This window comes from Motacilla alba, chromosome 5, assembly GCF_015832195.1.
Source record: "Motacilla alba alba isolate MOTALB_02 chromosome 5, Motacilla_alba_V1.0_pri, whole genome shotgun sequence".
In the NCBI taxonomy this organism is placed as follows: Eukaryota; Metazoa; Chordata; class Aves; order Passeriformes; family Motacillidae; genus Motacilla; species Motacilla alba.
The window spans coordinates 23,284,352-23,308,635 of NC_052020.1; the positions used below are offsets into that span (position 1 = coordinate 23,284,352).

The window sequence follows — 24,284 nt, forward strand, 5'->3', positions numbered from 1 at the left end:
TTTTGTTTTAGTAAAAGACAAAGTTGTGGCTTATACTCTCAGCTATTCTTAACTTCATGGACACGATAAGTTTCTTTCTTCACTTTTTTAAAGGATATTCATGGTGACACTATAGGCAATGACCTGTCATGAGTATCCACCTTCCAGGGACCCTATGCTGGTAAAAGTGAACAGAGAATTGGTCTCAGAAGAAATTAAGTGGAATGGTTTCTAGTGTCCACTTTCTAACACAGAATTTCACACTGTATGTGAAGGGCATCAGCAGAGTTATTTTCTGGCTCTTATAAAATCTAGGGCACAGTGCCCAAGTACTGCTCCAGAGAAGTGGAAGATTTATGGCATACTCTTTCCTCTCTTCCTTCTGCAAGGCTCTCAGTCTTTCCTTTTTTCACCAATTGAATAAACATCACTACAAACCCACAGACGGTCCTTGGAATTGTGTCCCAAGTCACTTGGAAGCAGTCAAGAAGAGGCGGGCCAGCAAGGTCTCATAGTGCTCCTTGTACAAGCCCTGCCCAAGGGAAAATTGCCGTAGGGGACTTAAAGATGAGGTCTGGATTATTCAGATAGAGGTTTTCAGAGGAATGGAAGAGTGACTGAAAACAGTTAGCAAGATCTGGCTGAAAGAGAAAGACAGATGCCAAGGCGAACTGAGGTGATGCCACCCTCTAAGCCCAGGGAGAGTGACCCACGCCACTCTCACAAGCGAGACCACAGCACTTCCCCTCGGTGGAAGCCGGCCTTGGGGAACCTCCCGCTCCAACACCAGGGCGGCTCCAGGCCCCGCAGGTCAGCTGGCCGGTACAGCACACAGATGAACGAACTCACGGACAGGAGCCGAACTCAGGGCTGGGCCGAGCGGGCAGCTCCTCCCAGAGCTGCCTCCCTGCCGTCCCTGCCACGAGGGGGATCCCAGCCAGGGAGACTTCCCTCAGTCCCCTCCTCACCCCACGGCTGCAAGCCCTTCCCAGTGTGGAGGCAGGGGGGAACGACGACGGGAGCCGGCGCTGTCCTCTCGGCACCCTCTTCCGACCCCACCTGCCTGGGCAGAGCCCGCTCCCGTTAATTGGATCAAGGGCCGGCCGACGGGGGCGGGGAGGCGGGAGCTGCGCCGAAGCTACCCCGGCGCTGCCATCGGAGCACCCCTAGCCTGGGCCCGCCCCGCGGGAGCTGCTGGAGGCGGGGCGGGACCCCCGAGTCCCGCGGTTGAAATAGGGGGAGGGCTCAACCGCTCCCTCCCCCAGGTGGCCGCTGCCCGCCGAGCGTCCCGCCGAGCCGTGCCGCCTGCGAGGTAAGCGGCGGGGTCACTGCTGTGGGCTCCGCTTCCCCGGGCCCGGCGCCTTTCGGACCTGTGCCCCGTGGGGTTCCGAGGGTCCTGGCGGCGGAGCCCGTCCTGGTCCCGGCGCCGCCTTCCCCGCGGTAGGCAGCGTGTCTCGGGACGCGCTGGCAACTGTGAGGGAAAAGTTTCCTCATGGAAAGGGGGCGGGTGGGGGAGGCGGTACCCGGCTGGGCGCTGGCTGTGGGCAGGAGGGGACTGGGAGGCGGATCGGTGCGGTTCGTCTGGAGGCGCAGCGGAGACCCCCGGTAGGTGCGGGAGCGGCGGCGCGTGGGGCTGGGAAGGGCGGCGGGGCTGCGGTCCCGGTGGATTGTTCGCGAGGGGCTGGAGAAGCTCTTGCCAGTTCTTGCTCTTGCTCCCTTTGCGTTCCTAAGCTTCGCCGGGTGCCCCGCCGCCGGCCTCCCGGGGCCGGCCCGCTGCCGCCGCCGCGTCAGTGGGGGCTGCCGAGGCTCCCCCTCCCTCCCTCTGGAGCCCGCGCCTCCGCTCCGTCGCGGGGACAGGGGCCTCTTTGTGCCGGATCCGCGCAGAGCCGCTTCCCACTCTGAAACCGGAGCTGCGGGCGCAGGCAGCGCTGTGGAGAGTGGGGATAAAGCGGCTTCCCAGGACCCCCTGGGAAAGGGGCCGCGCCGGGGCCCGTGCTCGCGGGGCTGCAGTCCCTTGTCTCCGGCGTCCTTGTTGCCAGTCTGTGAGCCGGACTCCGAGCAACTGAATGGAGAAGTTCGGTAGATGGGACAGTTTTGTCCTTCTTCGTCCTCTTCCTCTCTTCTGGCTGCTGACAGCAGGGAGGGGAGGGCGAGGGACGAGCACCGGGGGTGCTGCCTGTGGCCGTGTCACCGGGCCCCTGGCAGGCTGCTGGGGTTACCGTGTCCTCTCCAGCCTAGAGCAGGAGAAAGCTGATAAACAGGGAGGGTATTAGTGGGCCTGAATATCCAGTGCTTGAGAAGACAGTCTGATTTGTCACTGGGCACGGGAGGAGGGTTCCATGGTCTCTGCAAAGCTATCGATAAGTGAAGCTAGCGTGGCCCAAACGTATTAACCTGTTCCACCACTTTCTGTGCCAACTATTTGTTCTTTCCTTGCTTCAGTTCTTCAGGTATGCAAAAAGACTCAGGGCTTGGTGGGGCGGGCAAGGTTAGCTGACCACCGCCAGACACTTGTTCTTGGCCCTAGGAAGTAGTCTGGCCTTTTTGTTCACTCTTTGACCCTCTTTATAGAACTGGTGCTCCCTGCTTCCTGAAACTGGAAACGAACTTCTCTCCCCTTCAAATCAGCTGCCGGTCTAATTTGCACAAAGGAATTTCTGATATGATGGTAATTGATTTCAGTACAGAACCCAAGCAGAGCCTCCCACTCCACCCTGGAATTGAAGTGTCACTAAGCCTTACAGTGAGTGACTCAAGTCACTCTCGGGAAGGAATGAGAGCAGAATGCACAACTGCAGTGTGTGGGCTAAAATGACAGGGTCCAGATACTCCGTGCTCCAGGTGTGAGCTGGTCTTTGGGTGGAGTCAAAGTGGAGCTTCTCCCCATGAGTTGCGTAACTGGGCACATTCTTTCACGAAAGGATTCACCTTTCCCTGAAGTCCACAATATGCTTTGTGTGAGATGGAGTCTGCTTTGATAGTATTTTGTGTAATTAATGGAATTTCTCTAGAAGTTCCCTAAAATATTTACTAGATTGTCCTTTGCAGCTTGGAACAGAATGAATGTGTGAGCTTGATCAGCTGCCCGCTGCCTTCCCTATTTTGTGCCTGGTCCATTGTATTGCTTTTCTGGCTTTTTAATTTTTTTCTTCTGATCTGTGTGTTTGAGCTTCTCTGGCTTGCCTGCACTTGTTCAGGTGAAGACTGTCTTCTTCTCAGGTTGAAAAAAGCAGTAACCTCAGTGTGTCACCTATGAATAGGGCTGAGAACAACTGCCCACCTGGAACTCTATTATCAAATGTCAACAAGTGAATAGGCTTGTGTGTGGCTGGACTCTGCCAAAATGCTGCAGGTCACTGGCAGACCGTTTGTGTAACGAAGTCATAAAAGCCTGAAAACTTTATGGACCCAAATTAATTTCTTCATAGGATAATGACTGGTGCTTTTAGTCATTTTAGGTTTTTGTGGATTTTGCAAGACCTAGCCTGAATCTTCTGGGCTTTCCCTGGATGATCATGACTTTCCAACAAAAAGAAAATAGGTATCAGAGAATCAATGTATATTTACACACATGTATGCACATATATATATATATAAAAAATACAATATACATACATATATAAATACATACATATATATAATGTATATATATACATACATAATATGGTAATGTAATACAATATATATACACAGTAATACAATAATGGGACTTCGATGCAAAGCTGTAAGTATGCCTTTACCACCACAACGGGGTGATGTGAGCTTCTGTCAGCAAGCATGGCAAACACTGTATATTCTTTATTCTGGCCATCTCAAGGGCTGGAGATTATTCAGTTGTTGTTTGAACCATTTGGTCTGTGTCATGGCTAGCATCCAAGGATTGAACTGGGGACCTCAAAAGCTAAAAGTATCTGCTTGTAGCCTGAGTGGAAAAAGCTATACTCTTGATCAGAGAGCATTAATAAACTGCTTCTATTTTTGCCATCAGCTGATCAGTGATCTGTGAATTTGGGCTGCTGTTGAGAGTTCATGGGGAAATGCCTGAACAATATGAGAGCTGTTTAAACCCTTTAAGGAGCTCTTATCTTTTTAAAACAGACTTTGTGATCAGGCAAGCTGTTTTATCGCTAGTTACTCAGTGCGATGGGTGTAGAGGGTACTCTGTGAGAGGCAACTGTGACAGATAGATTTTAAAAAAGGCCTTAATATTTTACTCTAAGACTACAGTGGATGGGTCAGAGAACAGTGACTACTGTATCCAGAAGTTTTCACGAAGAATTTAGGGTTTTGCTCTTTGAAGAATTACAAAAGAATTTGGCATCCTTGAAGCAGTTAAGAAGCTGTTCAAGTGATAGCTTTTTGCCACTACCCTGCAGCATGGTAATCACTGTAATTTAACATTATAATGCGCTCTTGACTGTTGGGGCACAAGTTTTTCCAGCAGCACAAAGGAAAATGTTGTGCAAAGTACCTGGTGCATCCTCGGCTGTAATCATCCAGCTTTGTTTCAATGACCAGTACATTAGTCTCCAGTAGCTGGGCACTGCTGTAAGGCAGTAAATGTGACTGGTATCCTAATCACATTTGAGCCTTCACTGGTTTCTCCTTGCTGTGAATGGGACGATGGGAATGAGCTTTCAGACTTGGGATAGTTGGAATTTGTGTGTTAAATCTAGTGATTGTCACTGGGCACTGTAGTTTGTTGAAAAGGCATGTGAGAGATCTCCATGGTACCGGGGGCCTGGATCCAGAGGCATTAGTTTTGTATGGGATTTATGCTCTCTTAATAGGTGACTGTAGTAGGACTCTTTTTATTGCAACTAAGTTTTTCCAGGCCAGAAGAGTTAGAATTGCTGCAGGCAACCCATAAGTAACAGCGCTGGCAAGCCTTCAGCCTCCTGAGTCCTCTCCCTACTGTGAGCTCACCCAAGCTGTGTCTCTCCTGTTTGCAGGAAGATACAGTACTTGCCTCCTGGGCTCTCAGAGACACAGTCCTTTCAGTCACCTACAGGTGATTTGCTGTTGGTAGTAACTTCCTGCCATCCCTCAGTACAGTACCCCTGCTGCTGAGCCAAACCTCTCCCACTCCTGAGAGTGCTGAGCTGCACCAGCTGCAGTACTGCTGTGTAGAGCTCTGAAGTAGCCTTGCTGCCTTTTCTGACAAGGGCAAGAAGCTTTCATGGAGGATTGAGAGATGATGTAGCATATTTGACTTCTTGAATGATTGAAGGTGTTTACTTCTGCTTCTTGATGTTTTCAGTCAGCTCTGCCTTGGATGAGGGCTGGTGAGCTATGGTAACCCATGGGAAACCTTGCTGTTGACTCCAGCAGGCTTCTACTCAATGCAAGCAAACTACTAGGGTTTTGAGCTGATTCAGGAAGCATTGCAGGGAAATAAAGCCCACTGAATTGCTTTGTTGTGCTTGAGGTTTTTTTAAAAAGCCTTCCAGTGTTCTTTCCTCACATGTCAGGTTGAATCCTGAGGACCAGAAACTGAAATCATTCCTTTGGGCAGTGGACTGAGAAAGCAAATGGCATTCCAGTGATGCTGAACATTAAAATCCATCCTGTCACGTGTGCACTTTGGGCTGACTGCCCTGTTTGTCTGTGTTCTAAAGTATTTTGAATAAAATTTAGAATATGAAGTGGTGTTAATAGTTCTGTTCTGAAGTGTTAATAGCTCTGGTTTTCAGCCTGAGATCCAAAAACTTATTTTAAGAGGCACTACTGATACTAAGGAGCGGATTCTGTGCAGATACTATGAAAGTAGATAAAAGTTGCTCCATGACATGCAGGGCAATGAACTTCAAGAAGAATGTGTGAAGTATTTGTGGCCTTTCAGTTGGAGAATTTCAGCCTTTCAATACTTAAAAGGAGCTTATGTAAAGAGGGAGAGCAACTTTTTGCATAGGCAGATAGTGATCAGACAAGGGGGAATGCTTTTAAACTAGAGGAGAGATTTAGATTAGATGTTATGAAGAAATTCTTTAAGTTAAGTGTTGCTAGAACAAGTTGCCTAGAGAAGTTGTGGATGCCCCATCCCTGGTAGTGTTCAAGGCCAGGTTGGATGGAGTTTTGAACAACCTGGCCTAATGGATGGCATCCAAGCCCATGGAGATGAGCATGGAACTAGATGATCTTTGTGGTGCCTTCCAACCCAAACCATGCTATGATTCAATGAAGTATGAATCTCCTCAGTGAAGGCCAGTTGCTAATGGCTTTCCTACTTCAACCTTGTAACCTGTGTGTATCTCTGGGAAATCTGTCAGAAAGGTGTATGAATGTGTTTAGAAGTGGAGAACCTCCAAAGTGGCTGATCTGCCTGACTCTTCTTGACCCAGGAGATGCTGCAAAGGGAGTATAAAGTTCTCTCCAGTCCACAGAGCAAATGATGCATTCTTTTCACATCTGGTCCCATAAAAAAATTGTCCTATATATGCAAAATGACTGTGTAAAAGCTACTCTACAGTCCTTCCAGTTCATATGGTATTGAAATCTGCCTTAAGTTGCAGTTGTTTTTATGCTGTTTAGATTTTCCTACAGAATAAACCTAGTTCTGGTAACAGAAGGTAAAAAAAGAGCCTTGCTGTCAAAGTGGAGGAACTGGTCACACCTGGAACAGATACAATGGGTGTGATGCTTTAACCTCATTCTTCTTTACCATGAGAGATGCCCTAGCACTCAGTGTGCTTTATCTTACTCAGCCCTCAAGTCAATGAGTTGGTTGCACTCCCTTCTACCGACTGTTTGGGACTCAAAACTCTTCAGGGAACTGGATGAACTTCAGAAATGCCTTGAGGACGATCTTCAATGTTTTTGTCTCCATTACATGAATATTTGGAAGGAAAGAATTCACATAATAAGCAGTTATAGTAAATCAGCTTTTACCATGTAAAACCAGAAACCTATTTGATGCAGCCGTATATAAAGAAATACAGTACTTTGAAATAATTTGCCATATGATTGTCACACACTTGGTCAGAAGGACAAATTTCTTCCAACTCTTATCTCCCATTCCCCTTTCTCAAAAAGCAGCCAGTGGAAAAGACAACTATCGGTAAAGGAAACCCAGAAGCTGCAGAAGAGCAAATGAGTTAAAAACTCACTGTGGCTTCCAAGTGAGAGAAGGCTGAAAATTTCTCACTGCTGTGCAGTCTAGTGAAGCAAGAAACCACCAGAAGCTCATTGATAGAATGGAGCTAACTGGCTTGTGGCTCCCACAAAGTTTGATTGCATTCAGTGCAATCTGCTTCCTTAGGACTTCCTAATGCATTCATTAAATGCAGTAAACTTGATCTCTGCTCTTGACAGACAAGGCGATTCAATCACAGGAGAATAATCCAGTGGCAGGAACTTACTGGAGTTTGCCACCCTACCCACTCCCCATTCACAGCCACAGAAACACCCCTAATCACCACTTCCTATTGCTTCTGCCTTCTTTACTCAGGGTTAGATGAGTCCAGGGCATTTTATTCTGTTTGGATAACTGTTGTTCACGTAAAGATCCAAACAAACCAAACTTCTTACTCCAAGCCTAGTTGGAGAGGATAGACTGGTCCAACCTGCTACTACAATGACTTATCTTTACCTAAAGTTCCAGGCAACTGTGTTACAGAATGGACTATTGATCTTACCAGTTAATAAGTGTAGAAAAAACCATTACCAGGTAAGATGTAGATTAAATCCTGGAAAATGTTTGCATTCAGTGTGGATTGAGACTGCTGAGGAGGGATATACTAGCTTTGACTAGAGCTTTAAACACCTGTTTATCAGTGATTTAGGAAGAAAGAACTTTCAATTGTTTGGGGTCCCATCTAATGAAAAGGGAAGTGCATGTGTTTGGTGTTTGCTTGCAGAGACTGATGCAGCAGGGTGGGAAGTACCCTGGGAAATATCCAGCATAGAAGCAAACAAGTGAAGACGCCAGGGAGTGGGACAGTAGCAATTACAGGTTCTCCATATCTGCCTGGGTTAAAACCTTGCCCTGAGAGATTGGTAAGACAGGGAGTGTGAGAGCTGGAAAGTGGGCATGCTGTGACTCTGCTGTTAACAGGTCTAAGAAAGCAGCTAGGGTAGTGCTGTTCCTGGTAACTTGTATGTGTGGCTTCTTACTAAGCTGTCAGCTGCAACTGCTAAACATAAAGACACAACATACATGTTTTAATTATTCCAGCAACCATTCTGAATAAAAATGAACATAGCCCATTGCCCTGTTTGAGTATGGTATACAATCATTCAGTGATGGCTTTTTCCCTCCTTCAGTTCTGTATTTGATATTGTAATTTTTATTTTTTTTAATAAAAAAGAACAACTGGGAAAAATATAACATACCTTGATAGCTCACTACATTCCTTCATTAAAATTGTCTCATACTGTCATGTTAACCAGAATAGATCTGTGTTCCTGTAATATTAAAGATCCTCTACATCATATTGGAAATAAAAGCAGATTTTTTTTCTTTTTCTTGGTAAAACAGTTTCTGTCTGGTAAAGCTATGTCAGCCAGAAATCTTAACCCCTAGATCAGCAGCAATGCATTAGTAGAAGCCTGTCCTGTAGCCTTGGCTGCTGACAGGGAATAGCTAATAGTAAAAAGGATTGAGTTCTGCATGAACACTTAGAAAAGAGCTTGGGATAGGACACATGGGCAATGTCTGTCATTAACTTGATCTGAATGTGAAGACTAAGCTAAAGAAGCTGTGGTCTCGACTCAGAGGGTCAGCCTTTCAATTTTGTCTGTGTTTTAGTACTTTGGTATAATCATTGAGAATTTTGCTAGTGGACAGCCACATGATCTCTAGAGAATCATGGGCTGGGAGATTGGCTTCTGTTACAGGCTTGCACAGAGCTGAAGTGACCTCTGTGTGTAGTTACTGTTCTGCCTGGTGTCTCTCTGACCTTTCCCTGGCTGGAGAAATGAGCTGAAATCTTGCTTGAAAATATTAGACAGCTCTGGCAGGCTTCAGTCCTTAGGGAGAGGCTGGGAAACACTGGTTTAGTCCCTTTCCCAGTCAGGTGACTGCTGAGGGCGTGACACGGCAATAAGATAAATACCTCTAAGGGAAGTTTTGGGGGATCTTTGTGTTAGTTGGCATTCTTTCTAGCAGTAGACAAGAACTGTCTCCTCTTCAGAAAGGTGAGTATGCCTATAAATACCAGACTTCCTACATAATGGCAGTGGAGAGCACATTACTGGACATGATCCCAGTTACTGGTGCAGAGCTATTGGATGTGCAGTTCCAGAACTGGGGAGTCTGGAAAGGACACCCTGTCCCATGCCCCATTTCATTCTCTCTGTTGCAGACCTTCCTAGCTCTGCTGTACCAACAGCAATCGAGTTTGTTATGCTGCTGGAGTGACATGGAACCTCCTGGCTTCAGCTCTCTAGTTTCATTCTGACAAGTCAGAAGGAAAAAAAAAAAAGGATTTCATGCTTGTCATTCTGTAAGGGAAAGGGGGCTGCCATCTCTTTTTGTAATTGGATTGTTCAGATTGAAACGTTTATATCTGCAACCTATACTAGAGTGCCAGTGTTTTTGGAGGGAAAATAATGCCTTGACCCACTGTGTGCTGTACAGAAGAATGACCAGGGAATCAAACAAATTGATTGCAGAAATTACCAAATTCCTGCTTTCTGGTAGTAGTTGTCTTGAGGTGGAAATTAGTTAGTAGCAACCTATTACTGATTAAATCTTTTGCTTAGCTTCACTTTAGCACCTATCTAGAAACTGATCCACAATAAAAAATTGTGGATCACCAAAGCCTCACTTACTAGATAAATGTTACTCAATTTGTTCCTACATGTGTCTCTATCCAGCATTTGCTGTTGTAGTTGGGAAAGGGGAGTTGGGCAGAAGGTCTTGTCTGGTGCAATATCCAAGTTTTGTTTGTGTGGATGAATTCTTGCAGGACTGCAGCCCTTTGAGCCTTTGTAGAGTTCAGAGGTTTATCTTGGGGAACTTAGGAAAACAGTTGCTCATAAGGATTCTCAGGAGGCAGTCAAGCAATGCATAGAAGTGGTGCCTTGGGCATTTGGAGGCTGGAAGTACTAGAATGTGGTAAAGATAGAAGAGAATTTCTGTGGTTTACCTACCTGAGGGAAAGCTTTCAATGGACAGAAGCTATTATTACTTTTGGATCTAGAAGTTTTCTTTGTGGATCAGGACCCTGTTGCACAGATGCTGTGAAAGCATGAAGCAACAAGGCACACCCTACAATGCGTAATGGGTTTCACATGTTTTTGAAAGGGAATGTTTAGCCTGACACCTTGGTCTGAGGGCAGGGATCTGTGGTCTGAGACGAGTCCCTGACTGGATCACAAGTGAGAATAACAACATGGCTTAAAGGTAGAAACAGCTCTATCACAATGAGTCCTCAGGTATTTTCCTGAGTGGAGCTCAGGACAGTGAGACAGTCATGAGCCATTCCATATTTCTGCAGCTAAAGAACAAGAAGCATTTTTTGATAACTTAACAGGGAGTTGATAGCAGGTGTGGCCTAATAATTATGTTGGCTCCTAAGTGAGAGCAGGTATGTGGGAGAAGAAGGGAGGTATCTTTTCTAACACAGCAAGCAGAAATAGTTGTAGCTGTCATTTGCATGGTTCAATATGCCTGATGTTCCTGGTTGTGGTGGTTTCTGTGATGCCTTTGTTCATAATCCTCTGGAGGTGTGAAATTAATAACAATGCAGTCACTCTTTCCCTCTTCTTCAGAGACCTCATCTTGCAGGAGCTGCTATGAGGTCTTAAGTAGCTCTTAACTGTGAGAGCTGATAAATAAAGGTGGGAAGGTAGGCATAAACATTCCTTTGCCCTGCAAATATGATTTGCTAGCTAGCCTCCTCTTAGCAGAGGTGGCAGTGGCATCAGGAAGGAGTCTTGTATGGTACTGGCCTACATAAAACTCTCGTTGATCCAATGTAACTCCAGCTACGTTGCTCACACTGTACAGGCTCTGCCAGCCCTCCTGAATCATTTGGTGGCTCTTGCTAAATCAGGCTGTCCATGAGGTATCCCTGTCATCTTTACTTTGTTGTAAAACAGCGTCCAGGCTTTGGCACATATATTTACTTTTCCCATCAAACTTGGGTTTTCCATGGTCTCAAACACGTAGTGGCTCACACCATGTGGTATTTCAGGAATAGATTGGCATGAAGGGGGGGGACTGGCAATCTACTTGCTCGTCCAGGGCTCACTCAGGGTGACAGCAGCAGCTGTTCTTTTCAGCCCCTCTGTGCAGTACTAAGTACCTTCCCTATGTCTGCATGCAGATCCAATTTGATCTGCTGACTGACATGGGCTCATGAAGTATGTAAAGTCCAGAAAAAGCCCAGCAGGAAAGGGTCGTTCTTGTTCTTTGACCTTTTTGCTTCTACCAAGCTGGATTTTTCTGGATTTTTATAAAGGCTATACAACTGCTATGGAAATATGTACTCAACTGACTGCCTACTCAGGTCATGGAGATTGGCCTGTAGAAATATTCTACCACTTCATTGTATTTTCCCCCCAGCTCCTGTGCTGATGACTACAGTAAAGCCTTAAGCTGTGGCATACTTTGCCACATGATATTACAGATGCTGAAAAATCATATGAAGTCAAAAGTAGGTTGAAGAAATCAATGGAGGAGAAATCTGTTGAGTGCTCATTCATAGGTGGCACATCCAGCTCCGGGAAGTTCCTGTCAGCAGGTGGTTAGAGGCTTGGAGAGCATGCAGAGAGGCATCATGTATGCTTGCTCTGTTGTCAAAGTAAGGGAAGGTATCTCCTTTTGGTGCTGTCAAGAAAGGCTATGAGGCCATGACAAACCTTAGTCTGATCCAGCACAGCTACTATTATATTTCAGAGCCTGTTAGTGATAGTAAATCTGGTTATTTGAGTTGGTGACTCCTGAGAAAGCAAGCTGATGTGACTCAAATTCTAACATGGAAACTGCAGAAAGAATGGATTCAGGGTTTGGGATGTTTGCTTAGCTTGTCCCTCAAATGAACAAGCATATACTGCCATACAACAGCTTTCCACATTTACCCCTCAAATTATAGTACCATGTAGTCAGTCTGAATTGGAAAGTAGACATGGAAGGCATGTTTGTGATTCATTGCTTCCTGATAAAAGTGGGGATGGGGGAGTAGCATGGAAAAAGTGATACAGCATTCATGTGTGATGTATCATTGATCTATGTCTTCATCAGGAGAAAGAAAGAAAGGTTGGGTTTTAAATACACTTTTACATACCTCACAAAGTTTTTTTAATCATAGTAATTTCAGGAATGTTTAGTCTGGTTTTATCGGGGACTACAGGGAAGCCTTAACCTTTTATCCAGTGACCTGGACGACTCAGAGTCACAACTCTTCCCCCTCAACCACTTGCCTACCCCTTCCTCACCAAAAGTCATTAGTTTGCAATAAACCAGTCTGCTTTTCTTTCCTTCCTTCTCTTTCTCTACCTTCTTTCATTTCTTCCCAAAAATGGTCTTATTATCTGGCTAAAAATCCCAGTTCCATGTTTTGTAGTTTCTACTCTCAGCTGCCCTAACCTTCCAGCCTCAGGTGAGTGCATGCTGGTGACTGAGAAGGGATTTTTTTGCTTGTCTGTACTTGAGGTTTTTTGTTATTTCTGTCTGGGTTTTTTTTTAGTAAATAAACTTTTTAGATTGAGGTCAATCTCCTGGGATGTAAATGTGAGATAAACAAAAATATCTTGTTCAGCCCTGGCTTTTCTTAGCCTCTGCAGACCTTTTACTTCTCTCTGCTCTGCAGAAAGGTGATGACCATTACCTGTACGATATAGCAAAATAAACTGTTTCTGAGAATGTGATGGGAACAGCTTACAGACGCAAGGGACAAAAAAAGCTTTCCTACTAGAGGGCCACATTCTACCAGTGCAGTGCTAGGTGCTCTTGTTCTAAAGGAACTGTAGACCGCAGTATGCATTTTGGTGAGTTTTGGTGGCTTTTTCTTTATGTAGAGTTATCAAGTCCTTTGACTTGTGTATAAATCTTTGTCTTTAGTTAAAAGAGACTGGAGAAGGTATGTGTGTGTCCTTCTCTCTTTCTCCCAAAGGCAGCTGTGTGTAAAAGTGAATACAGCAAGGGCATGAAGGCGGTGAGGTTTGCTAAACTGGACGCTGTCCAGTGAGGGGGAGCAGGCCCCATGTGGGGTGCCTGGGTGCTTATTTTAGGTCTTTCTGGCCCAAGCCGTTCCCTGTGCTCAGCTGTTGTGATGCTACCTTTCCTGCACAGTGCTGTCAGCCACCCCAGTGTTTCTATTTTAACTTTCTCTGGGGCTAGCTAGATCTTGTGACACAAGGATTTGGCATCTCTCCTACGTGCTGGAACATGGCATCTCGGGAGGCACAGTGGGTGCAGCTGCTATATGAGAGGGTGCCCCTCCTAAGTAGCTGGTAGAAAAGGGACACCCCTTTGTGTGCATCAGAACAGGCATCATCCCTGCAAAGGAGTGTCTGACTGTGTCCATCTCTGTCTCCTCCAGCCTTTCTTCAGAGTCTGAAGAGCTTGAGACACACTTGCCAGCTTCGAACTGCTCCCCTGCAGGGCATCTCGCTTTCAGCTTTCAGGTATGTAGTTACTGAGGCCAGGAGTAGAGTTCCATGCCCTGGAGGCTGTAAGATGGCTTTGCAGTCAGATGACAAATGTGGAGAGGGAGGACAGGGACAGCTGGTGGCATGGTGGAGGAATTAATTTTTCAAGGTTTGTGTACCTGAATGTCATATCCCATTTAACAACTTGCTTCAGTGACTGGAATTCAGCATTTCCAGCCTTCTGAAGAAGGCCTGAGGAACAGCGCTACTTCTGACACACTCCATGGGATGACACTGGGCAAACATAGCCAAATGTCGGAAATTCCTGAAGTCTGGGTTGGGACGCTTCACTGTGCGGCTCATGCCACCAAGAAGGATTTGCATGATGTGGGAGATGTGGACTCTTGACCTGATCTTCTCTGCTGTGCGCTCTGTGGGCTGGCAGAATGAGCAGATACCTCTCTGGGGTGTGAGGGAAGCTTTTTATAACTAGGAATGTGCAAGAGGAGAAGTGGCAGCAAAGGCCATGCATGCTGAATTAACCTGGGCTCGTCTGAAAAGAACTGGGTTTGTCAGCAAGTGACTGGGCTTGAGTCCTGTTACTCCTTCTCTCATTCTTGCACAAGAACAACCCTGAACTTCTCCCCAAGGAATTCATGGCTTTGTACCACATCAGGAACAAACTGGCAGTGCAGGCTAGCACAGGGGAGTGGGCAAAAGTTCTGAGACAGCAGAGAATGACAGGAACCTTTTACCTTCCAGTCTAGATTTTGAGCCTAATGCAGTGAGTGTAGTGAAAAGAGCAGCTGTGCAGGGATGTTTCTAGGGAAGCAGTGCTGCTGGGTAACAGGCACGTGTGCTGCGATGCTCTTTGGCTGGGTATGCCCCAGCACATTTCTGTACTTCTGCTCAAGCCCAGTTCAGCTGGTGGGCAGCTTATAGGGCTCCTCCCCATTCAAGACATGCCTGCCTGCTGACTGCTCAGCCTTGTTTTCCCCAGTCAGTTGTTGTAATCCTGTAATCCTGAGTCATACTGGGAAGCTGGAGTCATCTCCATTGACACAAGACTTTATTTAAAGTCTTTCAAGGCAGATTTTAAACAGCTTTAGCTACTTCAGTTTCTGTTACCCTCTCCAGGGCTTTGGTTAAGAACAGAATCTCTGCAGAAGTATTTGGTGCTGCTGAAGTGGTGGGTTCTTGAGCATGTCCAATATCTGCACAGCCAAGGATTGGCAAGATTGTCTTCTATAAAATCCTTTCCCAGTATATTACAGGCCTGCCAAGGAGGCCTCTTGTCTGCAGGGAGGGAGGAGGCCAGTTCAGCCCTGGGCATCTCTGCTGGACTTTGCCATCTGCAGCTAGAGGGGCACTGATGACAGTACCTGACTGAAGGGCAGCAAGTTGGGCTCCTCCATCTCCAAGAGTCATGGAAAAGTATGCTGTCTGCAAAGCCAGTGCTATGATGGAAATCACTTCTCTCTCTTCTCAGGCTAACTGAAATCCGCAAACATTCTCTGCTGCAAGAAAAAGAGGGTGATGTCATCAGAAGATGATGCTGGCGGGGAGGCTCCTGGGGGCAGTTTCTGGGAGGTAAGGAAGGATAATTAGAGTGTGAGGGAGGTAGGAGTGTCATCTTACCACCCACTGGTGGAATTGGGTTGAGTTCCAGGTCTGTAGTGACATGTTGCCCTTAAGAAGTGGAAGGGAGGAGCTGTGGGAAGGTTCAGTGCCATGTTGTGTGTTACTGCAGGGAGTAGTGAGTCTTTCTTCCATAGATACTGTGGAATGAGAGTTCCTTGTTCAGCTGACATTGATCTGAGCTGTGAGAGAAGCAAGCAAAGCATCTCAGCTTCTTCCCTCCCATGCTGTGTCTGCCTGAGACTGCCAGAGGAGGGTCTGAGCCCAGATGCTGGCTTCAGAAGGGCTCATGTTCCCTCCCCATGCAATGATGGACCTGCTCTTGTCTGTACTGTAGGAATGTGAAAGTCAGTACGGTATAAACGCTAATGGCTGTGTGACATTTCAGGCTGGAAACTACAAGCGGACAGTGAAACGTGTGGATGATGGCTACCGGCTCTGCAATGACCTTATCTCCTGCTTCCAGGAGCGAGCCAAGATAGAGAAGAACTATGCCCAGCAGCTAACAGAATGGTCCCGTAAGTGGAGGACCAACGTGGAGAGAGGTAAAGTGGGCATGTCAGACTGGGAACAGGAAGCAATTGCACTCCCCTCTTTGAGTGCTATCTCTTACTTAGGTGACACTGTTTCCTTGAGGGACAGGCTTCCCCTCCCCAGGAAGGGGGTAACTTTCTTGGGTGTCTTTTTTGTGTATTTGCCTGGTTTTGTAGTCAGTCCCCTGATTCACCTGGAGATATGTTCTCTTGTCGTGTGCATGGTTATTAAAAAAAAAAAAATCCTTGTGCTTAATTTGGCAAGTCTTTGGGCAGTCCGTGTCTTGAATCAAGCTGGAGATACCCCCCCTTTAAGGATGGCTTAGCTGTCTTCTCCAGCCTGAGAATAACTACTAATGCTGTGATTTAGTGGCAGTGTGCTCAAATTGATAGTGTCTCACAAAGTAACAGGAAACAATGGGAGAGATGTCCCAAAGGACCTGCTGGTCTGTGGAACAGAAGCCTAGCCCTCAGTGATGAATTAATGTTGCTCTCTGCTCTGAAGCCTCTGCCAGATTTGGGAAGAGAATTTTCTACAGAAACCTTTTCCTAGCAGGCACCATCTGGGACAGCTGAAGCTGCCCAAAGAAATGCCCATCTCATCCAGCTCTAACAGCCAGTCTAGATGCTGCCTGGTACAACTGGGGCAGAGTTAGGGAAGTGGCTCCATACTGGTAGATGTATGTAAGAGGAAAAGAATCTGCATTCTCTTCTGTGGGCAGTAGGTATAAGAGTCTCTCTGGTGCTTGTTCCTGCAGGTCCACAGTATGGTACTCTGGAAAAGGCCTGGCATGCCTTCCTGACAGCTGCAGACAAACTGAGTGAAATTCACTTGGCTGTCCGGAACCACCTGGCTGGTGAAGATTCTGATAAGATCAAGGCCTGGCAGAAGGAGGCCTACCACAAGCAGATGATTGGAGGCTTCAAGGAAACAAAGGATGCAGAGGATGGGTTCCGAAAGGCCCAGAAACCCTGGGTGAAGAAGATGAAAGATGTAAGCAAAGTGCGAATGGGGAAAGAGAGATAAGGGTAGTTGAGATTGCTGCCTGATTTCAAGAGCCACTGGGCAAACAAACTAGGTTAGCCAGAGTAGCAGAGAATTCCCAGAGAGGGATGGATCTCTCGAGGATCTCATGTTCTTGTAGCTTTAGAGCTTCCTTCCCATGTGGGAAGACTTTGGTAACAGGTTTTGTATTCCTGCACAGCAGATGAGCACTGAAAAAGAGATCATTTGAAGGTACCACTTCCCACTGAAGCATTGTTTACTAAACGCTGAACTGGCATTCCTATTAGGTTGCTGCAGACTCTAACAATAATGTTAACATGCCTCCTCTGAGTATTGGAGGATTAATGTGGGCAGGATCATAGCTTTTTCTGCATCCCTTCTCCTGCAGGTGGAGACTTCTAAGAAAAACTATCATGCAGCCCGGAAGGAGGAGAAAACAGCCCATACAAGGGAGAACCATGCCAAGGCAGACTCGTCTGTCTCACAGGAGCAGATGCGCAAGTTGCAGGAGCGTGTAGAGAAGTGCACTCAGGAGGCTGAGAAGGTGTGTATGTGTGTGTGTGTATTGTATGGATGAGGGTCACAAGGATAGTCCTTTCAAGGAAAAAGCATTGGTGGTAATGTCCCTCAGTGAAATTACTCAGCTGAAGCCTGTAAGAAGATGTGAAATCCCATCATCTGAGGTTTTAGTGAGTGAGACTGAGACTTCAGTAACTAAGTTCTTGGTCTTTGGAGTTAGTCAAGATCCTAATTTATAAATGAATTTAAAATAAAAAAGGAAAAAAAGTGTAGGGGATTTGGTGCAGGGTGTGGAACCTGTAGAGCTGAAGACATTAAGAGAGCAATGGACTGGCACATTAGCTGTGGGATGTCTTAATTCTTTGGTGTATTTGTTTAACAGTGCAGGGGGGAAAAACTTATCAGTTCCCAAGCCAGAGTAGGAAGGATTTTTACTTCTTTGCCATCAGGGCAACACATCTCACCATTGCTGTGTTCCTGCTACAGTGCAAAGATCAGTATGAGAAGATGCTGGAAGAACTGAATCGCTACAATCCCCGCTACATGGAGGACATGGAGCAAGTGTTTGAGGGCTGTCAGGAGGCAGAGCGCAAGCGACTGTGCTTCTTTAAGGAGATGCTTCTGAATCTGCACCAGCATCTCAACCTCTCCACCAGTGAAAGGTACTGGCCCTGATGCAGAGGGGAATTCTGCCAGCCTGGAGTGCTTAGGCTCTGGTGAGGGGTGCCAGTTCTGGTGTCTCTGGAAGCTGCTTGCATCAGCCAGATCTCACTTCTTCCCCTTTCAAGTGTGTATTAGAATTGGCATTTGGTCTCTTTAGAGTGACCACTGCTGGGGTCTGTGATAGTAGGCAGTGCCAGGCTCCCCAGGGAGGATTTTCTGCCTTTGAACCTTTCCTTTTTTACTACTCTCCAGTACTGTCCTGTGTGTGTACTTCTATCCTATGAAAAGCCTCATGTTGCTATATGTAATCCCAGACGAAGGAATGTAGTAGCTCTGTTGTCTTCTAGTATTGATAGTTATTCCACCTGTTTTGCCCTTGGTAGAGAGATCTTTTGTGAAGTAATGCCTGTAAGCCCATGAGTTGCCTTAAGCAGAGGTTACACAGGGATAACAGGCGCAGCCAAAAATCTTCTGTGCCCCTTTTATGGTAGAGGCAACAAATCTGAGCTACCTCCCTGTCCATGTGCAAGAATGTGCCGAGTTATTTCAGTGCTCACTTAATGAGCTGCGCTGGCACTTGTTAGGCACTGCCACACCAAACAAGCCTGTCCCGTTTGCCAGGCTGACTCTCCAGAAAGGGAGGCTGTGTTTTCCTAGGGCTGAATAGGTGATGCTCAATCCTGTGCGATTGAGGATGCTATGTAATTGTGCATGAGGTTAATATCTTCCTTCCTACTTGGCTTTTGGGAAACGGCTAAGGGATTTGATTACTGGTGGTTCTGTCTGTTCTGATTGTAGCTTTCATGCATTGTATCGGGATCTCCACCAAGTTATCATGGCTGCAGACAACCAGGAGGACCTGAAGTGGTGGCGCAACACTCATGGACCGGGCATGGCGATGAATTGGCCTCAGTTTGAGGTGGGGTAGCATTCTAGAGTGTGTTAATGCCATTTCCAAATAATTAGCTGCTCAGGTGAAACTGGCCATTACTAGTCTTGTGTTGGAAAGACCATGTCTTTGCTCAGCAGGCTCGGGATGTTGGGCTCTTCTGAAATTGTTGTGTTGCGAGCTGTCTGCTGCCCTAAGGGGCACACGTAGGCTGCCAAGCTATACTCCAGCCATCCAGCTGCAAGGTCAGAGAACAGGACATGGTGCTGAGGGCTGTGGGACAGCTTTCTGTGATGATTTTCTCACAGCCTCTCTTGTTGCACTTTGGGATTCAACAGAAATGACCTGCTATACCAGCAAGGCTATTGAGCTGACCACTTCAGCTGCTGCCAAAGTACAACTTGGTCTTCTGTTGTTCTGTATTGGGCAGAAAAGATGCACAGAGTGTTTCTATCTGAGTAGCTTTGATGGTATTACTGGTTTTCCCTGGACAGGAATGGTCCCTTGAAACACAGAGGCAAATCACCAAGAAGGAGAAGAGTGGCAAGATGGCTGATGATGTCACACTGACCAGCATTTTGCCTGCACGAGATGGTGTTGTCTCACAGACCCCTCTGCAGACAAGGTAAAGGCTGAATTCTGGGATACATCATGTTAGGAAAAGTACAGTCCTGCCTAGGGTCATGAATGAGTTGGGTTGATAAGAGTAATCTCTTCCTTAATTTCCTGTCTCTTGCCCGTGGCCTTACCTGTGGCACTCTGGAAAAGGCCGTGTAGAAAATGCTGTTTAGGGTAGCTGTTTGGTTTTGGGTTTGTTTTGTTGGGTTTTTTGGGGTTTTTGTTTAGCACATTCTGCCTCACAAAGTGCTTTCCTGGTAAAGATCCTTCTAGTGACAACATTTAGCGAAGTCTGACTACTGCTGTCTGATTCTGGCCCACATTACCCCAGTTCTTCCTCTCAGACAGGGTGAGAAAAGTTGGGGGTTGTGTGGTTTCCTAAATGAAGGTAACAAATTCTTACTGTTTTTTCCTGGTATGGTGCTGAGCAGTACCAGACAAGTCTGAGTATACCGGCTTCCCTTGCAAGGAGGAAAGCATGGAGAATAGGGAGAAGCAGAACAGACTCATCCTACTGTTACAATAGCTGTCCTTCTTTAAAAGGTAGACTCTGGCCACAGTGAACTGAGCAGAGAAGAATGGGGATATAGAGATTTTTCAAGGCCACTACTGTATTTCACAGTCAATTGGATTCAAGGGCCCTATTTGCCAATCTACAGGTTTTCCTATCAAGAGGAGCAGAACAGCCTCTTCTATGACACCCTGAAGGCGCCAGCCCATGTGAAGTTAGTATGGAACATAGCCTCTGCAGGGTTTTTTGGGTTTCAGGTGTCTGTCCTCTGCTGCTCTTCCCCTCTGCTCTTGTCCCTGACTTGGAAAACATAATTCCAGACATCTTGTCAGGATGCAAAACACAGCTTTTCCTCTCTGTCTTATTCTTGGCTGGAATAACTCTGGATGCAGCTGGGCTGTCCAGTTAGGACTGGCCTTCCTTGTATGAGAAGGTCTGCTAGAGTAGGAGGAGGTCATGAAGAGTGTGTGTGTACAAAAATACTTTGACAGTGAGTTATCCTTCTGGCTCTCAGGGTTCCAATGCTAGGGTGCTTTCAACAAAATCTAGTATCTCCTGGGTTCTCTCTTCCCTGTTCGCCCTCGCTTGACTTTTGGGCCTCTTGCACCCTGTCCTATAGGAGAGCAGTCTCAGGGGGAGTCAGGGTGGTGCATGATTCAGGAGGAGTTGGTGAAAGATTAATGTACTAACAACCATCTTGTCCCCTCTTGCCTTCCACGCACACAGCGGAGGGAAGGAAGACATTTCGGAGTGGTCAGATGAGGACACTCCCAAGAAGTGCCTGGATGCCAACGGGCATGAGGAAGACCTAAAGGTACCAGGTGTACGGGTACGAGCACTCTATGATTACACGGGACAGGAGGCTGATGAGCTGAGCTTTAAAGCAGGTACAGAAGCACTAATCTCTTACTAACCTTCCACTGTCCTCACTTGGGCTCACTGAATGATTGAAACACTCTGTAAGAATTGGATGTCCACTTGAAAACTGACCTTTATTATTCCCTTGGTCTGACCACTGCCGGCTCCTTTGAGATGGGTGACACAGTAGGAAATCAAATTTTTTCTAGACCAGAAGGTAGTGAGGCTGCATGGCAAGAGACTGTCTAGGCCTTGGTCAGAGTGCAGGGAGAGCAGACCCCTGCCTCTTCTTAGGGCATTTATTCTGAATTATGTCTTGAACCTTTATTAAATGTTTCTCCCTTGCACCATTGATATAAAAATTACATGGGTGTTCTGAATTGTTTTTTCAACTAATGTGAATATAGATATTTTGGAAGAAGCTCACCTGACTAACATATACTACTGAAGGTAGAGGTCAGCTGGCAAAAAACAGTTATGCAAACTGTTGCTCAAAATGGGTATCTCAAGAATGGAGATCCTGGCTTGCAGCAGAGGATTGAGCGCTGGAGCAAACAGCTGTCCCCTTTTCTTCTTTTAGTTAAATTTAAGTTTGCGTGTGCCCTCATCTTCAAGTGGACATCGTGATCTTGGGAGTGTCTCTGATCTTGCCTGTTTTGAGTTTTACATGGTATCTCTGTGCTATAGCTCTCCAAAACACACACACTGGAAGTCACAGAAGTCCTTCAGTAACAGGGCCTTGTGCCTGAGGCCAATATCTGTGCTGCAGTGTTACCATAATAGTAAACTTCCTAACACTAACTTGTTGCTTTAAAATATCCTGCAATATGGGTGCTCTAGAACTTGACTTTGTTCTTTCTTTCCACTCAGCAGATGAAATGGGGTATGACTTGTTAGCTGCAGTCATCTCCTTTTTGTATCTGCTCTGAGCAACATATACCATTAAGGCTTCCGCTTAACAGCAGTGACTTTCTGAGACTCTGCCAATGTGGGATGTGCCCATTGATGCAGTTACACCTCCCTCTCTGGCAGAAGTATGACCTTCTACTGGTCGAGGAGGGGATCTTTCTGCCCGTTCCCAAAGTAGATGCGGGAATGCTAAGAGTCTTTCCTGGTCATAGCCTGAGAAATCAGTTGATCTCATGCCTTACTGGCCAAATCAGACACTCCATCATGGAATAGGCATTTTGGGTCCTAACAGCCAGAGCTTAGCAGCTTCTTGAATTTCCTTCCCACTTGCCTATCAGAGGAGCCACTAAGAAAAAAATGTCTCAGATCTGTCTGATCACTCTGGTTTGTAAGCATGTTCCTTAGGGAGAGAAAAGCAGGCAGAACTACAGGGCACAAAAGATTTCTGATGCTGAATAGAAGCAGCAAAGGTCTGTTTATGTTCCTTGGCCGAGGTGATAGTACTGAGTATAAATATTGAAGAGATCAGTGATTCTGGCTTTCACTAAACTGCAACATGATAGGGGTGTTGATAAGGGGAGAAGAGTGTGATGATTGAGACCAATAGTCTTGTTTTTTATAAAGTTATTGTTTTTAATAAAGTAATCTTAAGTTGGTAAAATGCCATGCAACCTTTCCCAGCTGCCCCCTAATGACTGTTATTACTTTTAGGTGAAGAGCTAATGAAGATTAGTGAGGAAGATGAGCAGGGCTGGTGCAAAGGCCGACTTCTCACTGGTCAAGTTGGACTCTATCCTGCTAATTATGTTGAGAAGGTTGGATCATGATTGCTGCTGCCCCACCAGTGCCTCACACCCATGCCAGCATCTCCTGCAGAGGTCACTGGGTCACTCCTGGCCCCAGCCCACCTTTGCAGTATATCCAGCAGCTTCTGGACTTAAAAGGCACATATTCCATGTAACTAATGCTTCATTTTAAACATCTAGATCTGTAGGGATTTTCTAAAAAATAAACAAGGATGAATAAAGACTTTTCTGAGCAGTACAGTAGTGTAGGAGTGCAGAAAGAAACAGATCCTTTTGACTTGCACTGAGTGAAAGGAGGTAAGTGTTTTCATGGAGCTCTATAAAAGAGAGGAAGCATACTTGCTTGACTTCAGTGCACATGCATCCATAGTGCATTGGGTGCTGAGGTCTGTCCTGCCTCCAGGCTTCCTGTTCAATGCCTTTTTGATATGTAGTGTAATAAGGAACTTCTACTATTGTTTCCCCTTTTTAGCTCCATCAAGCTAACTGGCAGAAAGCTCTTTATTCTCCTATGTATTTTATAAGTTTTCAGTATCCCTCACCTGCAAGCTTGTTGGCTTCCCTGATAAGACAGCTGGTAAAAGTTGCACAGCTACAAGCTGAACATCCCTTTTCACTGCCCTCATTTTTATTGGGATTACCCCAGGAATGAATGATAGTATAGCTGAGGCACAGGAGAAAGAAGGTTCTGTCTTGCATGGTGTGGCTGTTCAGGCTAATGTGTTCTGAACAGACCCGTTGTGCAGCAAGTTAGAGTTGACTGAATGCTCCCTGAGCTAAAATGGTCTTTGACACATGCTGAAGGCTGGTTTTAACAAAATGACAGCCATGTTCCAGCGCTGTTCTGCTTAGGATTCCTAAATTCACTTGTCTATGTTGGGGTTTCTAATGCATCTAGATTATTTTGGCTACACCTCTCTTCAAGAGCACTTAGTGCACAGCAGAGACCCTCTTTTTTTCCTTTCCAATATCCTCTTGACTTACACAGGGCTAGAAGTGCACTCCCTGCTTTGCCCAAGACCCCCTGCACTGTGATGAGGATTGTGCTGTGGAAGTTGCCTGCTGGCTAGCACAAATTACCTATAGAGGAGTAACTTCCCTTTTTGTCCTGAATTACTGCAAGTGCACTTATGCCCAGTTGTTAAATGCCATTCAGCAGGGAGGATGTATCCAACATTTTATCTCACCTGTCCTCATGCCTTTGAAAGCCTGTGAGGCTGCTGGGAAGACCTGGCATCCTGATCCTAGTGCTCTGCATATTCCAGCATAGGGACTGATTAGCCCAAGAGCTTGAGGGAACAAAAAACTGGAAAATCTCCCATTGCCAGAGAAACAAAGGCAAACAAGCAGTTGGCTAAAAATGGCTTACTTAGTACATCTGCTTGAAAGTGCTGCTGAAATGCATTTTGAGTTTGTAGTAACCTTCTGCATTTCTTATTCTGGCCTAGCAAGTGTGAGTGACCTGGCTCAGTCAGACTCACAGAATTCAGTTAAGCCTCCACCAACCACCTCCACTGCTTCAGAGCTGTTTGGAAAAAGGGAGCTACACATAAGAAAGGCTGAAGTCATGGGTGAACATTTGGATTAAATGGCCAGTATTGTGTTAACAGCAGCTAGTAAATCAAAATGTAGACTGAAACAGACAAGGGGACAGACATATTCAAACACTGTTAATTTATGAAGATTAAAGTATCACAAATATCTCATTGCCTGGCTGACAACAGAAATTAACCTTTTATAGCTTACTGGATGCCTTGAAATGTAGTCTGCCTTGGACAAAGAGATGGGAGACTAATGTTATTTAGTGCTTTTGTGAGAC

General features: G+C 46.1%; 1 protein-coding gene across 5 annotated transcripts; it reads left to right on the forward strand.

The window, feature by feature from the left end:
* Positions 1-773: 773 nt before the first annotated feature.
* On the forward strand, positions 774-24,171 carry PACSIN3 (protein kinase C and casein kinase substrate in neurons 3). 5 transcript variants are annotated; one of them, XM_038137077.1, is made up of 12 exons: positions 774-1,291; positions 13,467-13,551; positions 15,005-15,105; positions 15,542-15,698; positions 16,445-16,680; positions 17,081-17,236; positions 17,698-17,873; positions 18,673-18,793; positions 19,258-19,388; positions 20,041-20,106; positions 20,619-20,779; positions 22,371-24,171. In XM_038137077.1, exons 3-12 carry the CDS (start codon positions 15,052-15,054, stop codon positions 22,484-22,486), a joined length of 1,374 nt encoding a protein of 457 aa, XP_037993005.1. In that variant the 5' UTR covers positions 774-1,291; positions 13,467-13,551; positions 15,005-15,051; the 3' UTR covers positions 22,487-24,171. The 5 variants fall into 5 exon arrangements, with proteins under 5 accessions (XP_037993005.1, XP_037993009.1, XP_037993008.1 ...); XM_038137080.1 differs by lacking the exon at positions 774-1,291 and adding an exon at positions 1,389-1,419; XM_038137078.1 differs by lacking the exon at positions 774-1,291 and adding an exon at positions 1,511-1,584.
* The last annotated feature ends 113 nt before the right edge of the window (positions 24,172-24,284 follow it).

Coding starts and splice junctions, on each gene's coding strand:
- PACSIN3 (XM_038137077.1), top strand. CDS start 15,052: ATGTCATCAGAAGATGATGCTGGCGGGGAGGCTCCTGGGGGCAGTTTC. Junction 15,106..15,541: donor CTGGGGGCAGTTTCTGGGAG/GTAAGGAAGGAT, acceptor GTGACATTTCAG/GCTGGAAACTACAAGCGGAC. Junction 20,107..20,618: donor AAGGCGCCAGCCCATGTGAA/GTTAGTATGGAA, acceptor CCACGCACACAG/CGGAGGGAAGGAAGACATTT.